Genomic DNA, 20682 nt, shown 5'->3' on the forward strand with positions numbered 1-20682 from the left:
TTCTGACACTATCAAAGTGAGGGCCATTTGAAAAAAAAAGGTGGCAACAGGACAGATTTTTTTAATCTCTTCTTGGAAGCTGGGTCTGATTGGGCAAGAGGAAGACCTTCTCCCTCCTTGAAGTATATATATTCAGAACTGGAGATCACTTATATACTTCCCATTCATAGTACGTAATCCTGGAGAACGCCTCGGAAATTGAAGTGGAGGCAGGTCGGACTTGATACTGTATTTATCTAACTTTTAGAAAACGGAATTTACATAAAATTTAACTGCTTATATCCTAAATCCTGTTTGTTTCCATTGTGATTTTGAAGTTTTTGTTATTCTTTTTTTTTAATGGTTAAGATTTTTCATATCATTGTCAATCCTTTTTTAAAAAGACTTAGCTGGCTCTTTACTCAGTGATGAAATCTCCTTTATTTACCACAATGACCACGTTTGCAAGTCAGTCAAAATCTGAAGATAAGAAATGCTGTCATTTTGCTCAGAGTCATATTTACTTGCTCCCATTCATCTTGTGGACATACCCTGGAAAATTGGATCACTAGATGCTAATGTCAAATCCTTAATGTTTCAGACTATGTCCCTGGTTTTAAACAGAATTTCTAATGTGCATTAGGCTCATTGCTTTATTTCTATTAGGTCTAATTTCTTTAGGTTGTCAAAGAGAGAAAGGAAGGAAATAAACATTTAAGTGCCTACTTTTATTATTAATTATTGTTATTACATAATTACTATTAAGGCCAGGGTACTGTGCTAAACACTTATTATTTCATTTGATCCTCACAACAACCCTAGAAGGTACATGATATTATCCCCACTTTATAGTTGGGAAAACTGATGCAGAGAAGTTAAGGGACTTGACCAGGGTCACACTGCTAAAAAGTATCTGAGGCCTCTACTCTTCCTAACTCAAAGGCCGGCACTCTAGCCACTGGATCTCCTAGCTGCTTGCCTCCTCAATACAAAGGCTATGCTTATCTTCATGAAACAAGTACCAATTACCCCTAAATCAACAAAATATGTATCTAACTTTCATTCCTTGATGCAGAGTAATAATATACACAATAGGACAATCCAATGAATGAAATCTTCAAGCAGAATTCTTTACTATAACTAGCCTTCAACAATCTGAGTACAGGTGTCTCTTAGTAAAAAGATGGGTGGGTGTCTGCAACAGTGAGTCTTGTTCAGCATCATCTGTGTCTCAGAGAACTCAGCACCAAGATTTCAGTTGTCACTTGTTTTTCACAGAATAATTTTTCTTTCCAGACTAATTTCCATTAGAAAAGGGTTAGTGTCGTCTTCTTCTTTTATACTGCCTTTAAGCTCAGGATCTAGTGTTGAATTAGGTAAGGGGTGGGGAATCTGGATGTGGCCTCGAGGTCACAGGTTCCTCACCCCTGAGTTAGGTGATCAATAAATGTTTGACCGCTTCTAACAAAGCCCATCTAATGGCAGGATAAATCCCCCACGGCCTTACTGCTCAACTAGCTAGGCCTGACTGGAGACTGGGAAACTGTCACTACTGGTTGTTCAAGGATAAATCAACAAGTACTACTTAAAACAATCTTACCACATGGATATCAACAGTAGAAATGGGTACAAAGTACTTGTTTACAGGTCACTGAAGCCAAGTGACTTAATTACGCCAGCCCCAGAGGATCCATCCCAGGGAAGATTCCCTCTCTCTTAGCTCTGTTTTACACAAATAACAAGTATTTGTTGAGTACTTACTATGTATTTAGTTTTATGGTAGGGTCTGGGTGGAAGAAGGGAAGGAAAGGAGAAGAAGAGAAAATAAAGAAAGCAGAAAATATGGTTATTCCCTCCAGAAATTTACTCTAAGTGGGAAGACAAAACTAACATACATAAAACAATTGAAGAACAATACAAAACAGTATATAAAATTGCCACATTGTATGATGCTGACTAGAATTGCCACAGTGACAGAATAGTACTGAGTCCTAAGAAACGATGAGACATGGGAAGATTCATCTGGACTAGTGCAAAGTGAAGGAAACACAATCAGGAAAACAGCATGCACAATAACTACAACAACGTAAATAGAAACGACGACAATAAAAATCAAAACTGAAGGTTGTGTAATTAGAGAAAAAGAAGCATTTTGGTAAAACTAGTTAATATCAATTAATTTTAACTGTATATATAGAGTGACACTCAACCACAGGGTTTCACCTTTGAAAAAAAAAAGGGAAGAGGGGAGGAAGTTTGTTGTTATGGTTCTCCTTAGTCAAACTTAGTCATCATAGTAGAAACACATACTTAGTATATACTAGTTTTATATGAGAAGTATTATACTTAGTGTATATATATATCTTATATTTGCACATATGTATCTATGTGTGTGTGTGTATGTATATATATATATATATATATATATATATATATATGTATGAGAGACTAAGTTTGACCGTAAAGAAGAGCCATAAGAAACAACCTCCTCCTTCCTTTTTTTGCAGAGATAGAGCCCTATGGATATGTTTCACTGTATATATTGTTAGACTTGACTGATTTATTGATTAGTTTTGCTGAAATGTTTTTCTCTAACTTTTTTAATCTTTGATTTAATGGATGGCTCTCTGAATGGGGGAGGGAGAAGGGACACATTGGGAAATAAAGGTGATATCAAAATGAAAGAAACTAATAAAATTATTCAAATCAATAGGAACCAGTAACAGTCAAACAAAGACTTAACAAAGTCTTTCATGATACCCTTGTGGAACACATGCATGAGAGTTGCTTCATAGTACAGTTAGGAAGATTCATAAGTGGTTGAATAACTCAAGAATACAGATTACCAGATACATGCGATTTGGATAGGGGACAGTAGCAATATGTCAGACCTCTGTCCAACCCTGTCCTGGTCAATCTTTTCACCCACGACTTGAACAAAATAGAAAGAATATTTATCCAATTTGCTGATGATATCAATCTGGAAGGGGGAACTAATATACAGGGTAACAAAATCAAGATGCTAAAATTACCTCAACAGTTTGTCATGATTGGGTCAAACAAAGTTAAATTAAATAATATATGGAAAGTCTTGACCTCAGGCTTAAAAAAATTAAATTCGTAAGTAAAGAATGAAGAATACCTAGTTTAACAGCAGTTCATGTGAAAAAAAAAAGACCTAAACATTTACTTGAATACAAGCTTAATATGAGTCAAAAGGGTGATATTTCTGCCAAAAAAAAAAGCTGCTAAAATGTTGGCATTTCTTTAGTAGAATTATAGTGTGCAGCAAAAGAAAGACAATAGTCCCAATAATATAGTGACTGTGCCAGTCAAAATCATATCTGGAGTATTGTATTCAGTTCTTGGAATTACATTAAAAAGGGATATTGACAAATAACACACGGGGGGTAGGTGGGTGGATGATACTGAAAACTACATCATATGGGTACAATGAACTAGTTAATATTTATCTTGGGAAAGTCTACAGTGAAAAATTGGAGGTAAAAAGGTTATATTCATATACTGGAAGGGTTGGAAATTGGTTTAATAAGCATTTATTAAGCTACGTGCCAGGCATTGTGCTCCGTGCTAGGGATAGAAAGAGAAAAGAGAAAAACAAAAGAGTTTTGACCTCAAAGAACTTAAATTCTATTGGGGAAGGGAGGTTAGGATCACACACACCAATATTTCAAAATATTATCTTTGGCATGGATTGTGATTTCAAAAGTGTAGCGAGTCCCCAGGTAAAGAACCAATTAACCCTACCACGCCACAGGCAATCTTTAATACAAAATATGTATACAAAAGAAATCTATTACAATTTTTTGGGGGAAAAAAGGGATGAAGGAATTCAGTTGTTAATCCGACTTTATAGGAGAGAACTCGAGCTGAAACTCAAAGGGAAATAAGAGTTCCAAGATTCAGCAAGAAGAAAGGAAAATATTCCAGGCATGGGGCACAGCCCATGCAAAAGCATGGCGACAGGAAATGTCTGGTGTAAGCAAATAGGTCAGTTTGGTCGGAACCCAGAACACAAGAGGAATACTGTATAATCACACCAGAAAGATAAGCTGGAGTCATATTGTGAAGGGGTCAAGACAAAAGTCTTTATTTTTTCAAGGCAACAGGGAATCAGTGAAGCTCTTTGAACAAGGGACTGACATGGTCAGAGCTGTGCTTTTGAAATATCATGTTGGATCCTGTGTGGAGGGCGGCTGGAGAAGCAAGAGACTGTATGCAAGGCGACCAATTAGGAGGCTATTGCAACAGTGCAGGCAGGGGATGATAAGAACCTGAATTAAACTGGTTGTTGTAAGTGGAGAAAAGGGGGTAGCTCTGAGAGATGTTGTAGAGGAACTGGGGAGGGGGAGGGAGATCAGTTAGAATGAAGAGTTAAAGATAATTCCCAGGCTGAGAACCTGGGTGAATAGAAAAATGGGGGTACCATGTGCAGAAATAGGGAAGTTATAAGGAGGTGGAGTTTTAGGGGGAAAATTAATTAGAAGAGAAATTTAAATTAAATAAATTTAACTTTATATGGCTTCACAGGGCAGAATAGGGAAAAATGGGGAGAAAATTAGAGAGAATTCAAATTGATAAGGACAAAAAAAGGCAGTTAGAACTGCCTAAAGTTCTGATAAAAAAAAAATCAAATTCCACCGTGCCTAGCAAAGTCCTAGGCAAATAGTAAGTACTTTTAAAATAAATATTGATAATTATTTCATGTGAGTTTAAAAGTCACTGAGAACATCATCTACAAAGAAGCAGGCCAAAAAGTATAAAAATACAAGATATGAACTGAAGGCATACATGCCAAGTTGCTTCAGAGCAAAGAAGTTGTCATAGTGGGACTGGGTATGAGGGTAGGCTTCACAGAGTAGTGAATTGGCAGAAATTGTAATAGAAAGTAATTCTGGGTGGCAGAAATGGAAAAGAGCCAAGTACAGTAATCATATACATCTCTGAGAGTATTCTATTTCCAAGAAAGGAAAGTGAAGTCTTAACTACATTTGGCAAAAGGAGTATCATCTGTCCATCCCTGCTTCCTGATTTTTATCCTAGAAACGTGGTAAACATACCTACAAGGTATGCCAAGTAGAGGGGCTGTATAACCACAAAGGAGTCTGTTGAAGTAATTCAGGTGTCAAGGGCTTGAAATGAAGGAGAAACTGTGGAAATAAAAAGGAAGAAGCAAAATCAATAAACACTAAGAAAAACTAGCAGGGATTTGTGACTGACCTCCGAGCCTTAAATAAAAGGGATAATTGGCAAAAATAATTTTTTAAAATAACCAGAACATATGAAAAGAAACGTCCCACTAGCTAAAAAACAAAAAACAGGGCATTAAGTTACCTTCCTTATTAAACTTGGAAAAGGTGGATAGTTTCTCTCCCAGGGGATTTCTGATGTGTGTCTCTCTCCCTTCCTCAGATCCCAAAAGAGAAAAGAGAACTTAAAGTCAGATTTCTGTTTCCCAAAAATGGCTTCTAGGTTCCAGGAAATCTCTCTCCCTGAACTATAAAGTGACCAAGCTTAAGAAAACTTAGGAAACAGCGGGATATGTGATCTTTTCGGAAAGGGCCGTGGAAGGGGAGATAACAGTACCGAAGGTAACCTATACATTCTCACTCAGAGAAAAGCATCTCATGGCACAACAATCAGGGGCCCCGTTACGTCCGGGTGACTATCGATCTGATGGGACAGGGGGTTCTTGCCCCAAGGTTGCACTCAGGGGCTCTGGTGCAATCACCCAGCAGCAGCAGGACTGCAATTATTTAACCCACCACTCCCCAGGGGAATGAGCTGAAGACACAAACTCAGACGAGAGGAGACACAATCACCCTCAAACAGAGGCGGAGCAAGGGGGCGGATAAGAGCTCAAGGGAGAGACTGAAAGAGACAAGGACTTAGGGAGCAAGAGGGGCCGCTGCTGGGTAGTTGTTGTTCAGTGATGGCTGACTCTCCGTGACCCCGTTCGAGGTTTTCTTGTCGGAGATCCTGGAGGTCTGCCGTTTCCTCCTCCAGTTCATTTTACAGATGAGGAAACTGAGGCAGACAGGGTGAAGCGACGTGGCCAGGGTCCCACAGCTGGGGCCAGACTGGGGCTCACAAAGAGGAGTCTTCCCGACTCCACGCCAGGTGCTGCTGGCTTAAGAGCGGAGCAGACAAGCACTCAAAGGGAAGGAAAGACAGACAGACGGACATGCGCCTAGGGACAAAGCCTGGAGGGGGAAAGACAGTGGTGGACAGACAGACATTTACTCGACGGGTAAGACAGACTGACCAGCACTTCGGGAGGAAGAAAGGGAGGCAAACAAGAGCGCAGGGACAGAGACAGGGGGCACTGTCCGGTGAGACGCACGGACAGCCCCGCCGCCTCCCCACGCAGAGCCGAAGCGCGGAGCCGGGAGCCCGAAGCGCGGAGCCCACTTCGCGCCTGCCCTCACGCTCAGCCTCACCCGGGAAAGATCAGAGGCGGCGGAAGGGGAGGCGGCGGCGCTCGCGCCTCTCAAGGCTCCGGGGCTTCGCGGGTCTCTCCGGCCGGGATTCGGGCCTGGGTTGGAGCCTCCCGGCCGCCGTCCTCACCTCCTCAGACCCCTCTGCGCTCTCCGCTCCTAGCCTGTGACCTTTCCCATTCCCTAGCGGCCAGATTAAACTAGGGTTGAGAGGGCAGACGGAAAGCCGCGAGGGTCCCGCCCCAGAGCCGAGAGGCGGAGCGGTGGGCGTGTCTCCTCTCATGACGTCACCGCCAGCCCGTCCCCTTCTTCCCGGCTCCCCGCCCCTCCAGCTCCGGCACGGGTCACGTGGAGGGCGCAACAACGAAGGCGGGAGGCTAGTGGGATCCGGGAAGCTCAGGGGGGCGTCCACGAGATACTCGGGCGGGAGGTGGTCCTTGTCCCTGCTCCTAAGCCCGCCCAGAATGCCGGCAGCCTCCCCAACGATCCCAAGGAAGCAGCAGCCCAGGCAGGTACCCACACGCAGTCCTCAGCTCAGCTCCTCCTGGGAGACCTCACGGCCCTCTCTGAGCCTCAGTTTCCCCGTCTGTGCCACGGACCATGAGATTAGGGCGTAGACTGAGGGACCTCAGAGGCCACCCCTCCGTGGCACAGACGGGGAGACACCAAGGAGGACTAGAGAGGCCCGTGTCAGAATTCAGTGTAGACCCGGAACGCAGCGCTCTAAATCAAGGCCGTTTGACAATTCATTGGTCATTGGATTTACGAATCCCACCGCAGTCAGTACGCTTGTGTGACCGTGAGCGGGTCACTTACCCCTTAAGAGGCTCAGTTTCTTCACCTGTAAAATGTGGGAGTTGCACAGACTAGCCTCTGAGGGCTCTGCCCTTTCTAAATCACGAAACAGTCGTTGTGGGCAAAGCCCCGAGGTGTGAAGCCAAAAACAGCCAACTGTGCTGCCCCGAGTAACTAAACCGAAGGGTAATTGTGAGCTCATTGGGGAGAGAGCAGTAATACAAATAAAAAGGGTGATCGGGTATAACCCCAGCTGAGGCTCGAGGAAAGTTCAGCGCCCAGAGATGAGGTCGCGGTGCATTCCTGGAATGAGAGCCCACCTGTGCGCTGGGACAAAGAGGCAGAAGATGCAATGTCCCGTTTTGCACATAACAAGTACATCAGTCTGGTTGGACCATAGAACGCGTGATAGGAAATACTGTGAAATGGAAAGGGGCCGGAGCTGAATGGTGCAGGACTTTAAATGTCCGTTCGACGAGAGGCTAGCTAAAAGGACCTGGGTCTAAATGCTGTCTTTGATGCTACCTGTGGGATCTTAGACAAGTCATGTAATTTCTCCGGGTCCCAGTTTCCTCATATGCAAAATGGGTTCAAACACGTAGCTGCTGATAACCTGTCCGGCTCTAAATCTATGTATCAGTGCTCCTATCCTGGGGGAGTTAGAAGCCACGGAAACTTCTTGAGGAAAGAAAACTTAACTGGGAGAAGATTGGTTGGAGAGACCGAGAGACTAGAAGCAGGGGGGGAAAATTTAAAAGCTATTGCAGTAGTTCCAGGTAAGAGGTAGTGAAGTCCTGAACCAGGGTAGTGGCTTCTGAGAGTGGAGAAAAGGGAAAGGAGCGTATATCATCTGTTCCAGAGGATCCTAAACTTATTTGGCCTACTACCACATTTTCAAAAAAAAAAAAAATTACTCCGTGCCCCGCTGGAAATCTACTTTCTTTAACCTTTCAATGTTTTTAAAATTTGCATCATTGCAAAAATTTTTTTAATGATGCATCTTAAATTTTAATAATTTATTGTAAATTTGTGGGTTTTTCCTGCATTGAAATTTTGATGTTGCAGTAGTGTGTTATGTAACCATGTAGTATCATATTGTAAACAAGTCATTACAAGCATATATTCCTACTGATGGATCCTGAACTTGGCAACACTCACCTACCAACACTTGCTTATTAAAACCTCTCCACGAACTTGACCACTGTTGGAATATAACTTGCATTTTATGTGTTTCTTTGGAAAATAATGTAATCACTAGGACTTTAACTCTGTTACACAACAGGTGAAACATGTGCAAATGGTTTTTCAAAATTTTCTTCTTTCCTTATGCTTCTACTACCCCCTTATTTTTATTCAACCCCCTTCCTACCTTCGTAATTGGACCTGAGGCTACTACGTTCTCCCCCTTCGGCCCCCCGCCCCCATTGCTCTAGTCCCCCCAGGGAGCAATATCGCCCACTTTGGGAACCTATAAATTATTCTATTCGAAAGCCCTCATTTTACACTGGACCCAGAGCAGTGGAGTGACTTGTCCACAGTCACACAGGCAATACATAACAGGGTTAAGTCGATCCCTCAGCTCTCTTCCGGCTCTACTCATTCTTTGGCTCTACAATTCTGTTTAACAGCAGCAATGGTGTCAGTGGAGAGGGCTCTGAACCAAGAGTCAGAAGACTCTGAGCTACTTTGCCTCCTGATAATTGAGTTTTTCCACCTGTAAAATTTGATAATTACTTCAGTCCCTTCCAATTTTTATAAAGGACCAATACAAACACTGGCTATCTCCAAATTCCTCTCCAGCCTGCTATGTGTCTTTGTCTCAACATTGGCTTCCTCTTTCTTTTTGCTTTTGCCAGCCCAGAATACTATCTATTCACTGGCATCTCTCGTAAGCCTAATTTACCCTGTCCAGAGCTCCAAGGGGTAAAGTCTCCTAGGGCATAGAGCAGTGATATTTCCTACTGTTTCTGAGTCTCCAGGCTAGAAGTGGGGAACCTTTGGCCTTGAAGCCACATGTGGCTTTTAGCTGAGTCGAAGTTTTACAGAACAAATCTTTTTATTAAAGGTATTTGTTCTGTGAAGTTTGGATTCAGTCAAAGGGCCATGCTTAAGGACCTAGAGGGCCACATGTGGCCTTGAGTCCATAGGTTCCCCATCCCTGTTCTAGGCTGAAGGATTCCTAGAATGTCACTGCCAGGACCCTGGAAAACATCCAATCCAATCACTTTATTTTTATTACACATTACTTTATTACACTTTACTACCCTCCTCACACTGTGGTCCTGCTGAACTGGCCTTCCTGCTGTTCTTCACAAATAATGTCAAGATCATATTAGGAGACCCTGTGTTTTCCAGAGTTAAGGCCCAGCAAGCATGCTGTGCCCTGAGCTTGGCATAACAACAATCCTTTGCACTCATCTTCTGGAACTGATGGTCCTTGAGCCTGGGCAAGCACCAACAGTCCCAGACATGTAGCCCTGCTATGAAGGGACTTTTTGTCATTAGACAACCTTGCCTCACTGTTGCTGTTGTGGGTCACCACTGTTACTACACTACACTGTTTGTCACTTTGTCTAGCCATAAATATATAAATCAAGGTTCAGCTCCACTTAAGTGGGTCCCTCCACTAGGGAAAGGGTGCCAGCACATGTGTCTAGATCCCCTCCTTGCTTGCAAACTGTTTCCCTCACTTCGAAATTAAACTTCTGTTTGATTCCTGACTCTCCTGTCTCTAGCCTGCTCTGTTCAGCTGTGGCCATCCACAAGTTAGAGGCTGGTTTAGTCCAATTGACATTAACTGGTGTCAGAAGTGGGACTGGACACAGAACTGGGCCACTGGACTCTCTGGTACCAATGGGAACAGACTAGGTGCCACCAGAGATTTATTTCTCCAGAGTCCAACTGCCACCCTCACCCCCAATCTGGTAGGTGCTGCTGCTTTGTTCCTGCTCCAATCTTTGAGCTCCCAAGTTGGTCCAGCTTACCTCTTTGTAAGGAAAATGCCAGGGCCCCCCCAATGACTGAGTTTGTCTCAGATCCCTGTGATAAGGATACCCTTTCTTAAACTGCACACCTCTGATTAACTGGTGCATGCCTCTACTGATATTCATCTGTATGTATCTGTAAAGTTGTAACTGTGTTCCTCTGTTGTTTCTTTAAACTGTATGCCTGGGGGGTGGAGCTAAGATGGTGGCTGGAAAGCAGGGACTAGTGTGAGCTCCCCACTGAGTCCCTCCAAAAACCTATAAAAAATGGCTCTGAACCAATTCTAGAACTGCAGAACCCACAAATTAGCAGAGGGAAGCAGGGCTCTAGCACAGGACAGCCTGGATGGTCTCTGGGTAAGGTCTATCCCACACGGAGCTGGGAGGGGAGCGGGGGAGGGGGGGGAGCGGAGCAGAGCCTAGCGTGGGCAGCGCAGACCAAGCAGACCAGGAGCTGGGCAGAGCATGCCCTACTGCCCTGAATCAGTGAGCTGCAGCAGTTACCAGACATCTCAACCCACAAACACCAAAGACAACAGAGAATGTTAGTGGGAAAAGCTGCGGGAATGGAAGGAGTTCACGGTTCAGCTACCGCCCCGGGGGCAGTGGACGTGGGGCAGCTACAGAACTACAGCTGCAGTTGCTTCCAGACCCAGGTCCATCTGGTGGGAGGAATTAAGTGGCGGATCAGAGCAGGAGTGAAGAGCCTGCTGAATATCTAAGTCCAGTACAGGTTGGGGGTTCTTGGGGAAGGAGGAGTGCTGGTGTGGCAGAGCTGGCGCATCCCCCCAAGCTTGGAACATAGTTCTCTTAACTCTATAAGCAGTCATAGCCCGATGAAAAACTCAAGGGTCAAGTTAGTTGGCTGGGAATATGGCCAGGCAGCGAAAACGCACCCAGATTCAGTCTCAGACTTTGGAATCTTTCTTTCGTGACAAAGAAGACCAAAACATACAGCCAGAAGAAGTCAACAAAGTCAAAGAGCCTACAACAAAAGCCTCCAAGAAAAACATGAACTGGTCTCAGGCCATGGAAGAGCTCAAAAAGGAGTTGGAAAAGCAAGTTAGAGAGTTAGAGGAAAAATTGGGAAGAGAAATGAGAAGGATGCGAGAAAACCATGAAAAACAAGTCAATGACTTGCTAAAGGAGACCCAAAAAAATACTGAAAAATACACTGAAGAAAACAACACCTTAAAAAACAGACTAACTCAAATGGCAAAAGAGCTCCAAAAAGCCAAAGAGGAGAAGAATGTCTTGAAAGGCAGAATTAGCCAAATGGAAAAGGAGGTCCAAAAGACTACTGAAGAAAATTCTACCTTAAAAATGAGATTAGAGCAAGTGGAAGCTAGTGACTTTATGAGAAATCAAGATATTATCAAACAGAACCAAAGGAATGAAAAATGGAAGACAATGTGAAATGTCTTATTGGAAAAACCACTGACCTGGAAAATAGATCCAGGAGACAGAATTTTAAAATTATTGGACTACCTGAAAGCCATGATCAAAAGAAGAGCCTAGATATCATCTTTCAAGAAATTATCAAGGAGAACTGCCCTGATATTCTAGAGCCTCAGGGCAAAATAGAAATTGAAAGAATCCACTGATCACCTCCTCAAATAGATCTGAAAAAGAAATCTCCTAGGAATATTGTCACCAAATTCCAGAGTTCCCAGATCAAGGAGAAAATATTGCAAACAGCCAGAAAGAAACAATTTGAGTATTGTGGAAACACAATCAGAATAACGCAAGATCTAGCAGCTTTTACATTAAGAGATCAAAGGGCTTGGAATACGATATTCCAGAGGTCAGTGGAGCTAGGATTAAAACCAAGAATCACCTACCCAGCAAAACTGAGTATCATGATCCAAGGCAAAATATGGATTTTCAATAAAATAGAGGACTTTCAAGCTTTCTCAGTGAAAAGACCAGAGCTGAATAGAAAATATGACTTTCAAACACAAGAATCAAGAGAAGCATGAAAAGGTAATCAAGAAAAAGAACAAGAAAAAGAAATTGCAAGGGACTTACTAAAGTTGAACTGTTTTGTTTATGTTCCTACATGGAAAGATGATGTGTATGATTCATGAGACCTCAGTATTAGGGTAGATGAATGGAATATGCATTTATATATATGTTTATGTATATATGTATATGTGAGTGTATATGTATGTATATATGTGTGTGTGTGTGTATGTGTATATATATATATATATATATATGGAGAGAGAGAGAGAGAAAGAGAGAGAGAGTGAGAGTGGGCACAGGGTGAGTTGAAGATGAAGGGAAGATATCTAAAAGAAATAAAATAAAATTAAGGGATGAGAGAGGAATATATTGAGAGAGGAAGATAGGGAGAGATAGAATGGGGTAAATTATCTCACATAAAAGTGGCAAGAAAAAGCAGTTCTGTAGGAAAAGAAGAGGGGGCAGGTGAGGGGGAATGGGTGAATCTTGCTCTCATCAGATTTGACCTGAGGAGGGAATACCATACATAGTAAATTGAGTATCTTACCCCACAGGAAAAAAGGAGGAAGAAGATTAAAAAAGGGGGGGGGAGGGAATGATAGAAGGGAGGGCAGATGGGGGTGGAGGTAATCAAAAACTAACACTTTGGAAAGGGGACAGGGTCAAGGGAGAAAATTCAATAAAGGGGGATAGATTAGAAAGGAGCAAAATATAGTTAGTCTTTCACAACATGAGTGTTGTGGAAGGGTTATACATAATGATACGCAGGTGGCCTATGTTGAATTGTTTGACTTCTTAGGGAGGGTGGGTGGGAAGGGAAGAGGGGAGAGAATTTGGAACTCAAAGTTTTAAAAACAGATGTTCAAAAACAAACAAAAAATAGTTTTTACATGGAACTACAAAATAAGATACACAGGCAATGGGGCACAGAAATTTATCTTGCCCTACAAGAAAGGAAGGGAAAAGGGGATGGGAGGGGAGTGGGGTGACAGAAGGGAGGGCTGACTGGGGAACAGGCAACCAGGATATACACCATCTTGGAGTGGGGGGGAGGGTAGAAATGGGGAGAAAATTTGTAATTCAAACTCTTGTGAAAATCAATGCTGAAAACTAAATATATTAAATAAAAAAATAAAATAAAAAATTTAAAAAACTGCATGCCTCAATTATTGTGCACCTCTGTTAAAATTAGAATTGTAATTTGATGCTTTGTTAAAACTATCTTTGTCTGTTTGTGTTTGTCTTGTCATTTTGCCTGTGTTTGTGTCTTTGTAAAATGTAGAATGTCTGTGTCATGTTTGTGTTGTGAGCCAGATTCTGTTACTTTTAAAGATTTCAAATACAGTCGGCCAGAAAAACTTCTAAGGGCTGTTGCCAAAGAGTTTAGAACACTGGAAAAGATTAATGAATTTTCATACTTGAAACAATTGTCCCAGTAAGCAAGACTAACTCCCACTTTAAGCTTTCATAGCGAGATTAGTTAATATGAGCAAAGGTCAGATAATCAAAGTTTGTGGAACTCCCAAACCATCTTAACAGATTAAGGAGTTTGAAGATTAATCGTTTTAAGATTGCAGGGGAAAATTTCTGTGACCTTGAGGTATTTCCAGGAACTCATTCCCTTCTGAAACATCTTAGTAAGTTTTGGGGCACCACTCTGTAGAATTTCTTTTAAGGAAAAATAAGGATTAGATTTTATAAAAAGTTTTAAAAGTAAATGACAAGATTAACAGCTTCATTGTTCTGGGGCAATGAGGAAAGGCAACTAATGTAGAAGTAATCCTAGAATGAAGAAAAAAGATAGGTAAACAGTTTGTACCATATAGCAACTTCTTGTTAACCCTTCCTTTACATTTCTGACCATGAAAAGAGATGATTGTTTAAACCAAAGATCTCTTGTAACTCCCCCAGGTCAGAGACCCTTCCCCTCTCCCTGTTACCAATTATTAGCCAACCTCTCTCATCCCTGATCAGATTTCCAAATACAGGGGTTGAAAAAACATGCTGGAAAACTGTAGGGAAACTTGAATTACAATCTGGTTGCAGAAATTTATCACCTGTGTAATCTTAGGCAAGTTATCTCTGTTTGCCCCAGTTTCCTGATTTGTAAAAAGAAAAATGATAATGGTACCCACCTCCCAGGGCTGTTGTGAGATCAAAATAATATAATGATTGTAAATGCTTAACACAGGGTCTGGCATAGGCTAAGCATGCATTATTTCTTTAACTGAATGTAATTGTTCCGTACCTGATAAGGCAAAAGTGGTTTTAAAATGCCAACGGTAATAAGATCAATGATTTTTATATGGGCTAATTTGGAAATGGAATTGATGTCATCTGAAGTTTTGTTTCATGTTCTAAGTACATGAGATTGTTTATGTTATTATTGTATTTCTAAATTCTCTTACATTGTAAAATTTGGGAGACCATTGTAACAGAAATGCTGTTAGAAAAAAGAACTTTTTATCTGGGTGCTGTTACACATGAATTGGACTTGTAAGAGGATATGATTAAAAACAGATATTTGAAAACTGTTAATTTTTAATGAGGTACATTTTGTTATAAAACAGATGATAATAATAGTGTATAATAGCAAATTTTTATTTGAAAATCTTGGCTATTATGAAAGTTTGTAGAGTGGTTTAGAGCCTAGCTTCAACATATTAATGATGAGCCAACTAACAGGTAGTTGCTGTATGTCTTAAGCCCAGAATATGGGTAGTTTTAATTTATAAGTGAAGGATAAATGAAATGTTAACTGTTGTGGAAACATTAGGAAAGATATTCAAGCCCTAAGTTGTAGTTAGTGAAATTTTGCCATTTAAGGTAAAAATTCTTGGGACTGTAATTTACTATTGTTTTGAGCTTTGATTACAGGGATAGTTGTGTGAATTGTCATGAAGCCAAGAGTAGAAAATGGCCTGGGAATGGCTAACGGTGGATGTCTGTGCCTGGGAAAAGCTTTGGGGATGACTTTGGCATGGCTCAAGGTGGGATCGTCCTAATGCTATTTCCCTATTACGCTGTTTCCTTTCTGAAAAGGAAATTTCCCCACCTGGCTAATCCTGAGCCTTGCTTTTGATAGCCTGTCACTACATGATTGGCTGTCAGATATGAGTCATGCCTGGAATCAAAAAGCTCTAATAGAGTATTTCTCCCTGTTATGATATATGACGTTGTTATACCTATGTCCCTCCTTTTCCTTTTATTACAAATTTCTATAATTAAGAAGTCTTGTAAGTACAATACTAAATCTATTAAATAAGAAATTGATGCTGCAGTATCTCTGAGTTACTATAATGGGATGCAAGTATGAACATCTTACAATTTTAACCTGCATTTGTGATCAAATTATAATATAGGGATGATATCTTCCTAAGTGAGAAACTATTAGACAAGCTAATAAGACACAGAAGTAAAAAAGTTCCTAAATAAATGGAATAGTAAATTTTAAGAAAATAACGGGATTAGACTGTTTTCTCTATGAACTATATACTTAGGTATATGAGTGACCTCCAAAATTTATTTATTACAGAAATTCAGGCTTTGAGCATGTTTTAGTAATAAGTTCTCAAAATTTGGATTAAGAATTTTACACATAATTTTGTTGACAATGGTGAAGAAAGTGAAGCTATTTACCAATTATTAAAGTATCTGTCTGATAATTTTAAAAAGCAGAACTAGACCCTCATAAAGTTTTAAAAGATTCTCATATTGGGTACAGAATTTAGGTAAAGATAGAAACAGCAAATAGTATATAAACTGAAATTCTCTGAAGTTTCAAGATTGAAGAACCAAATTTAAGTGATTGTACTAAATTACGTTAAGTCAGAATTATCTAGTAACCTCTGGAACCAGAGAAGTAGAGCCCCTTTTTAGAGCTGTCCTGAGAATGAGCATATTGTCCAAGAAAAGATATCTAGGAACCAAATGACTATATGAGACTCAAAATGTACTGGTTAAATGGATATTGAAAATAGGTCAATAAAATACAAGGAGACTTGATTTTAGTTATGTTTAAGTTTTCTTGGTTACCTTGGTGACATGTAAATCTCCCTTCTCAGAACTAGTCCATTGTGAGACCTCTAACTACTTTGATCTATAGCTGACTTAATGAAGTTATGCAATTATGGGAATTGTGAGGAAACTTTATTGTGCTACTTGAACCTAGCCCTACATAGCTGGGAAACTGGGCCATCTCTATGTGTTGTTTAGAGATCCTTAACCAAGGACTTATGTTATGCTGACCAGAAGCTCAGATCCAAAGATTGCTGCAACGAGTTTTCTCACAGTTGTCAACCCATATATCTTCTAAGGAGCCCTACCAGGTCCTTTGGACTACTCCATCAGCTGTCAAACTTGTGGGTGCGGACACTTGGATCATCTGACTAAAGCCCCTGCCCCTCAGTGGATGGCAGAACCCTCTGGGGCCTCAGTATTCATCTGGTTGTTGTCCTTCATTCTCAAAGAGGACCAACATGACACCACTATGATAGTCAAGTTACAGTGTGTCCAACTATGGCTGATCAGACCAATATGAGTTCATAATGTTCTGTTACAGGTCGGGCACAAACAATCCACATGAACATTTGGGGTGGATTCTCTAAATTTTCGCATCTCATGTTTCTTTTAAGCTACTACAACTGTTCTTCGTTTATAGAGCACAGCACCTTCTCTGATAAGGGTATGCCATGCTGGGTGGTTCTGTGTCAGTGTCTTCCACGTCAAACAATCAATCCAAAGTTCTTAAGAGAGACCTTGAGAGTGTCAATGTATTGCTTTTTCTAACTACCATGTGAGCACTTGTTCTTTGTGATCTTCATAAAAGAGTCTTTTTGGCAAGCGTACATTTAGCATTTGAACAACGTGGCCAGCCCATTGAAGTTGCGTTCTCTGCAGTAGAATTTGAATGCTTGGCAGTTTAGTTCAAAAAAGGACCTCAGTGTCCCATACTTTATCCTGCCAGGTGATCTTCAGAATCTTCTTAAGACAATGCAAATGGAAGTGATTCTGTTTCCTGGCATGGCACTGGTATATTGTCCAGGTTTCCCAGGCATACAACGATAAGATCAACACAATAGCTCTGTAGACCTTAAGTTTGGTAGGCCGTCTAGTACTGCTTCTTTCCCACACTTTCCTTTGGAGCCTCCCAAACATTGAACTAGCTCTGGCAACACATGCATCAGCATCATTGTCAGTGTGTACATCTCTAGAAAGTATGCTGCTAAGGTAAGTGAACTTATCCACAGAATTCAAAACTTCTCCATTTGCTGTAACTGATGGTTCCACGTATGGATGGTGTGGTGCTGGCTGATGGAGCACCTGTGTTTTCTTGGTGATAATTGTTAGGCCAAAATTAGCACAAGCAACAGAGAATTGATCTAATTGATCTTTGTTGCATCTCAGCTTCAGAGGCTGCGTTGAGTGCACAATCATCTGCAAACAGAAAATCATGCACCAATATTCCCTCCACTTTAGTCTTGACTTGTAACCTTTTCAAGTTGATTAATTTACCATCAGTGTGGTAGCTGACCTTGATGCCGTGTTTGTCCTCATTGAAGGCATTTGACAGCATGGCTGAAAACATCATTTTAAAAAGCATGGAAGCAAGCACACAGCTTTGTTTCACTCCATTGGTGACTGGGAAAACACGAGAGCATCGTCCATTATCTAGAACCCAGGCCAGCATGCTCTCATGAAATTGACATATAATGCTGATGAACTTCTCCAGTCAATGAAATTTTCCATAAGCCCTCATGACTGACAGTATCAAAGGCCTTGGTCAGGTCAATGAACATTGTGTAAATACCTCTGTTCTGCTCCTGGCATTTCTCCTGGAGGTGTTTGGCAGCAAACACCTTATCAACCATTCCTCAGACCTTTCTGAAGCCACACTGGCTCTCAGGTAGATAACCATCTTCCAGGTAAAGGATCAGCTTATTTAGGAGGACTCTGGCAAGAATCTTGCCAGCAATGACTAAGAGAGAGAAACCCCTGTGATTGTCACAGGACAACTTATTTCCTTTGACTTTATAGAGATAGATAATGGAGGTGTCCTTGAACTCCTAGGGGATAACCTTCTCTTGCCATATAACGTGGAAAATTTGAGTCAGCTTTTATATGAGCGATGGATCTCCCATCTTGTAAATCTCAGCTGGAATAGAATCAGTACCAAGAGCTTTGCCACTCCAAAGGAGCCTGATGGTATTCAAAAGCTCTTCTTCAGCTGGAACTTTAGCTAGGGAGGATTGACTTCAACCCGAGGTAAATGGTCAATGGCTTCAGCATCAGTTGATGATGGTTTGTTGAGAATACTATGGAAGTGTTCAGCCTATCTCTCTAGAACAGGCCTGCACAATATATGGCCCACTGGCTGCTCGCAGCCCACCAAAGGATTTCCAGCAGCCCACAAGAAATGTAAAGGATGTAAAACAGACCTGCACAACATACTGACTGTGGGCTACTTTGGTAGGCCACAAGCAGCCCGGAGCTATGTGTCGTGCAGGCCTGCTCTAGAATCATGCCCTTATTACTAATCAATGTGGCTCCATCAGTATTGAGTAGTTGAGATGCACTATAGGTCTTTGGCCCATAAATAGCCTTTAGGAAATCATAAAAAGCAGTTTGGATTGTTACTATCAACATAAAACTGAATCTCATCTGCTTTCTTACTGAACCAAGAATCCTGCATCTCTCTAAGCTTCACTTGTACTTTATTTTTGATGAAATTTAATGTTGCCTTCTTAGAGATGGATGAACTATCCTGCTGCTAAACCCTGTGGAGTTCTCATTTTTCATTTAGCAGCTTCTGAGTATCCTCATCATTTTCATCAAACCAGTCTTGACGTTTGTGAGTGTCCTGACCCAGATGAGCAAATGCAGTGCTGTACAACAAATCTCTCAAAGTTGCCCACCCCTTTTCTGCTCCACTGTTGCCAAATGTATTTTGACTCAACTTTCCTTCCAAGTAAGCAACAAATTGTTCCCACTCAGAGAAGAACTCTAATCTGTTGACATCAATTCTTCTGATAGTCATTTTGCTTTGGGGCTACTGCTTTTGTTGAATGTGAATATTTAGCCTGGAGAGGATAAGTCTATGATCAGTCCAGCACTCTGCCACACATTGCCTTCAGCACTCTCACATCCTGTCTGTCTCTTCTCCTTATGATGACATAGTCTATTAAATGCCAATGTTTGCTGTGAGGATGCATCCATGGAGTTTTATTGCATTTAGATAAATGGAAGACAGGGTTGGTCATGAGAAAGTCATGAGATGCACGTGTAAAGCGACCATTGCTGTTACTGTTTCCAACTCCATTCCTCCCTAGGACTCTGCCAAGTCTGGTAGTCTGAGCCTACTCTAGCATCAAAGTCACCTAGAATTATAAGCTTGTCTTCTTTTGGCACATTGATGATAAGGATCTCCAGGTCTTCATAAAATTTTTTCTTTGACCTCATCAGGGTTCATCATGGTGGGATCCTAGGCACTGATGGTGTTGTGGTATTTTCCTGCAAGTGGCAATCACATTGTCAGGGGTCTGTCATTCACTCCTTTTGGTAGGAATACAAGCTTGTTGACTAGATTAGTTTTGATTGTAAAATCTACACCAGCTTCATGGTGCTCCCCTTCACTGTGGCCACTCCAGAAAAATGTGTATCCAGCTCCAACTTCAGTAAGCTGACCTTCATTTGCCAGTCTTGTTTCACTTGGGGCTGCTATTTGGATGTGATGCCTGCTGAGTTCTGTTGCGACAAGAGCTGTTTGTCTTTCAGGTCAACTGGGTTTTGTGTCAACTATAAATGTGCACATTCCTTGTACTGATGGTGAATGGAATCATCTTGCAGAAATTTTTGTATACTTTTTGTGTGTTTTGACTGCAGGTTGGTATCTCCACCTGCTGCAGTAATCAGGCCAGGGTTGGGTAAGCAGACAATTTTTAGGGCACCTTTCCTGGTCCCTTCCTCACACCAAGAGGTGAGCAGTGTGATCCTTAAAAGGCTGCTCAGACCCTCAGTGGGCTGCTGAATTCCACTACTGCTTCCAATGAGAAGAGAACTCTATGGCCTGGGCTGCCTGTGTGCAAGGTTGTGACTATAGCTCCCAGTTTATCTGCATCTGCTGTTTTGCCACTTGCCTGTCACCACAGGACTTTGAGATAGGCAAAAATGGTAAAATGGTATGGGTGATGTCTTTGGATTCATGCATAAATTGGATTTAAGTGAGACAGAGTTGTGTGAAGTTGTTGGCCTCACTCTCTCCTCCAAAGTCATCACAGTCTAGTGGCAGAACAGAGTCAAGACAACTGATGATGGTTTGAGATACAGGGGATGACCTTGGCATCTTCTAATGTCCAACCAAGATTTAAGCCCTCCACAGCACCTGCTTCAGCTGCCTTCATGGATGTTGGAGCAAATTGTTCCCATTTGCCTATTCCACCAGAGGAAGCCTTCACATGCTTAAGGTAGACACCTTCTCCAACTCACTGATCGGTTTGAGACCC

The 20682-nt window shown here is 41.6% G+C and overlaps 2 protein-coding genes across 6 annotated transcripts in view; one reads left to right on the plus strand and one right to left on the minus strand.

The window, feature by feature from the left end:
- CROT (carnitine O-octanoyltransferase) overlaps positions 1 to 6650 on the minus strand; it is a 31712-nt gene extending 25062 nt beyond the window's left edge. Inside the window, exons 1-3 of one of the 5 annotated variants that reach the window (XM_036759082.1) lie at positions 6568 to 6634; positions 5335 to 5407; positions 5061 to 5150 (exon numbers count right to left, since the gene is read on the minus strand). The gene's annotated coding sequence lies outside the window, so the exon portion shown is untranslated. Of the gene's footprint in view, positions 1 to 5060; positions 5151 to 5334; positions 5408 to 6440 lie in introns of all 5 variants that reach the window. The other 4 variants (XM_036759085.1, XM_036759081.1, XM_036759087.1 and 1 more) reach the window with 4 other exon arrangements.
- Positions 6651 to 7285: 635 nt separating this feature from the next.
- The window catches only part of OLAH (oleoyl-ACP hydrolase), a 97608-nt gene continuing 84211 nt past the window's right edge, over positions 7286 to 20682 (plus strand). The window contains exons 1-4 of the mRNA XM_036760517.1: positions 7286 to 7366; positions 7486 to 7620; positions 9968 to 10156; positions 20063 to 20103. Of these exons, the coding sequence (XP_036616412.1) occupies positions 7286 to 7366; positions 7486 to 7620; positions 9968 to 10156; positions 20063 to 20103 (446 nt within the window). The remainder of the gene's footprint in view (positions 7367 to 7485; positions 7621 to 9967; positions 10157 to 20062; positions 20104 to 20682) is intronic.

Source organism: Trichosurus vulpecula, chromosome 5, assembly GCF_011100635.1.
Source record: "Trichosurus vulpecula isolate mTriVul1 chromosome 5, mTriVul1.pri, whole genome shotgun sequence".
In the NCBI taxonomy this organism is placed as follows: Eukaryota; Metazoa; Chordata; class Mammalia; order Diprotodontia; family Phalangeridae; genus Trichosurus; species Trichosurus vulpecula.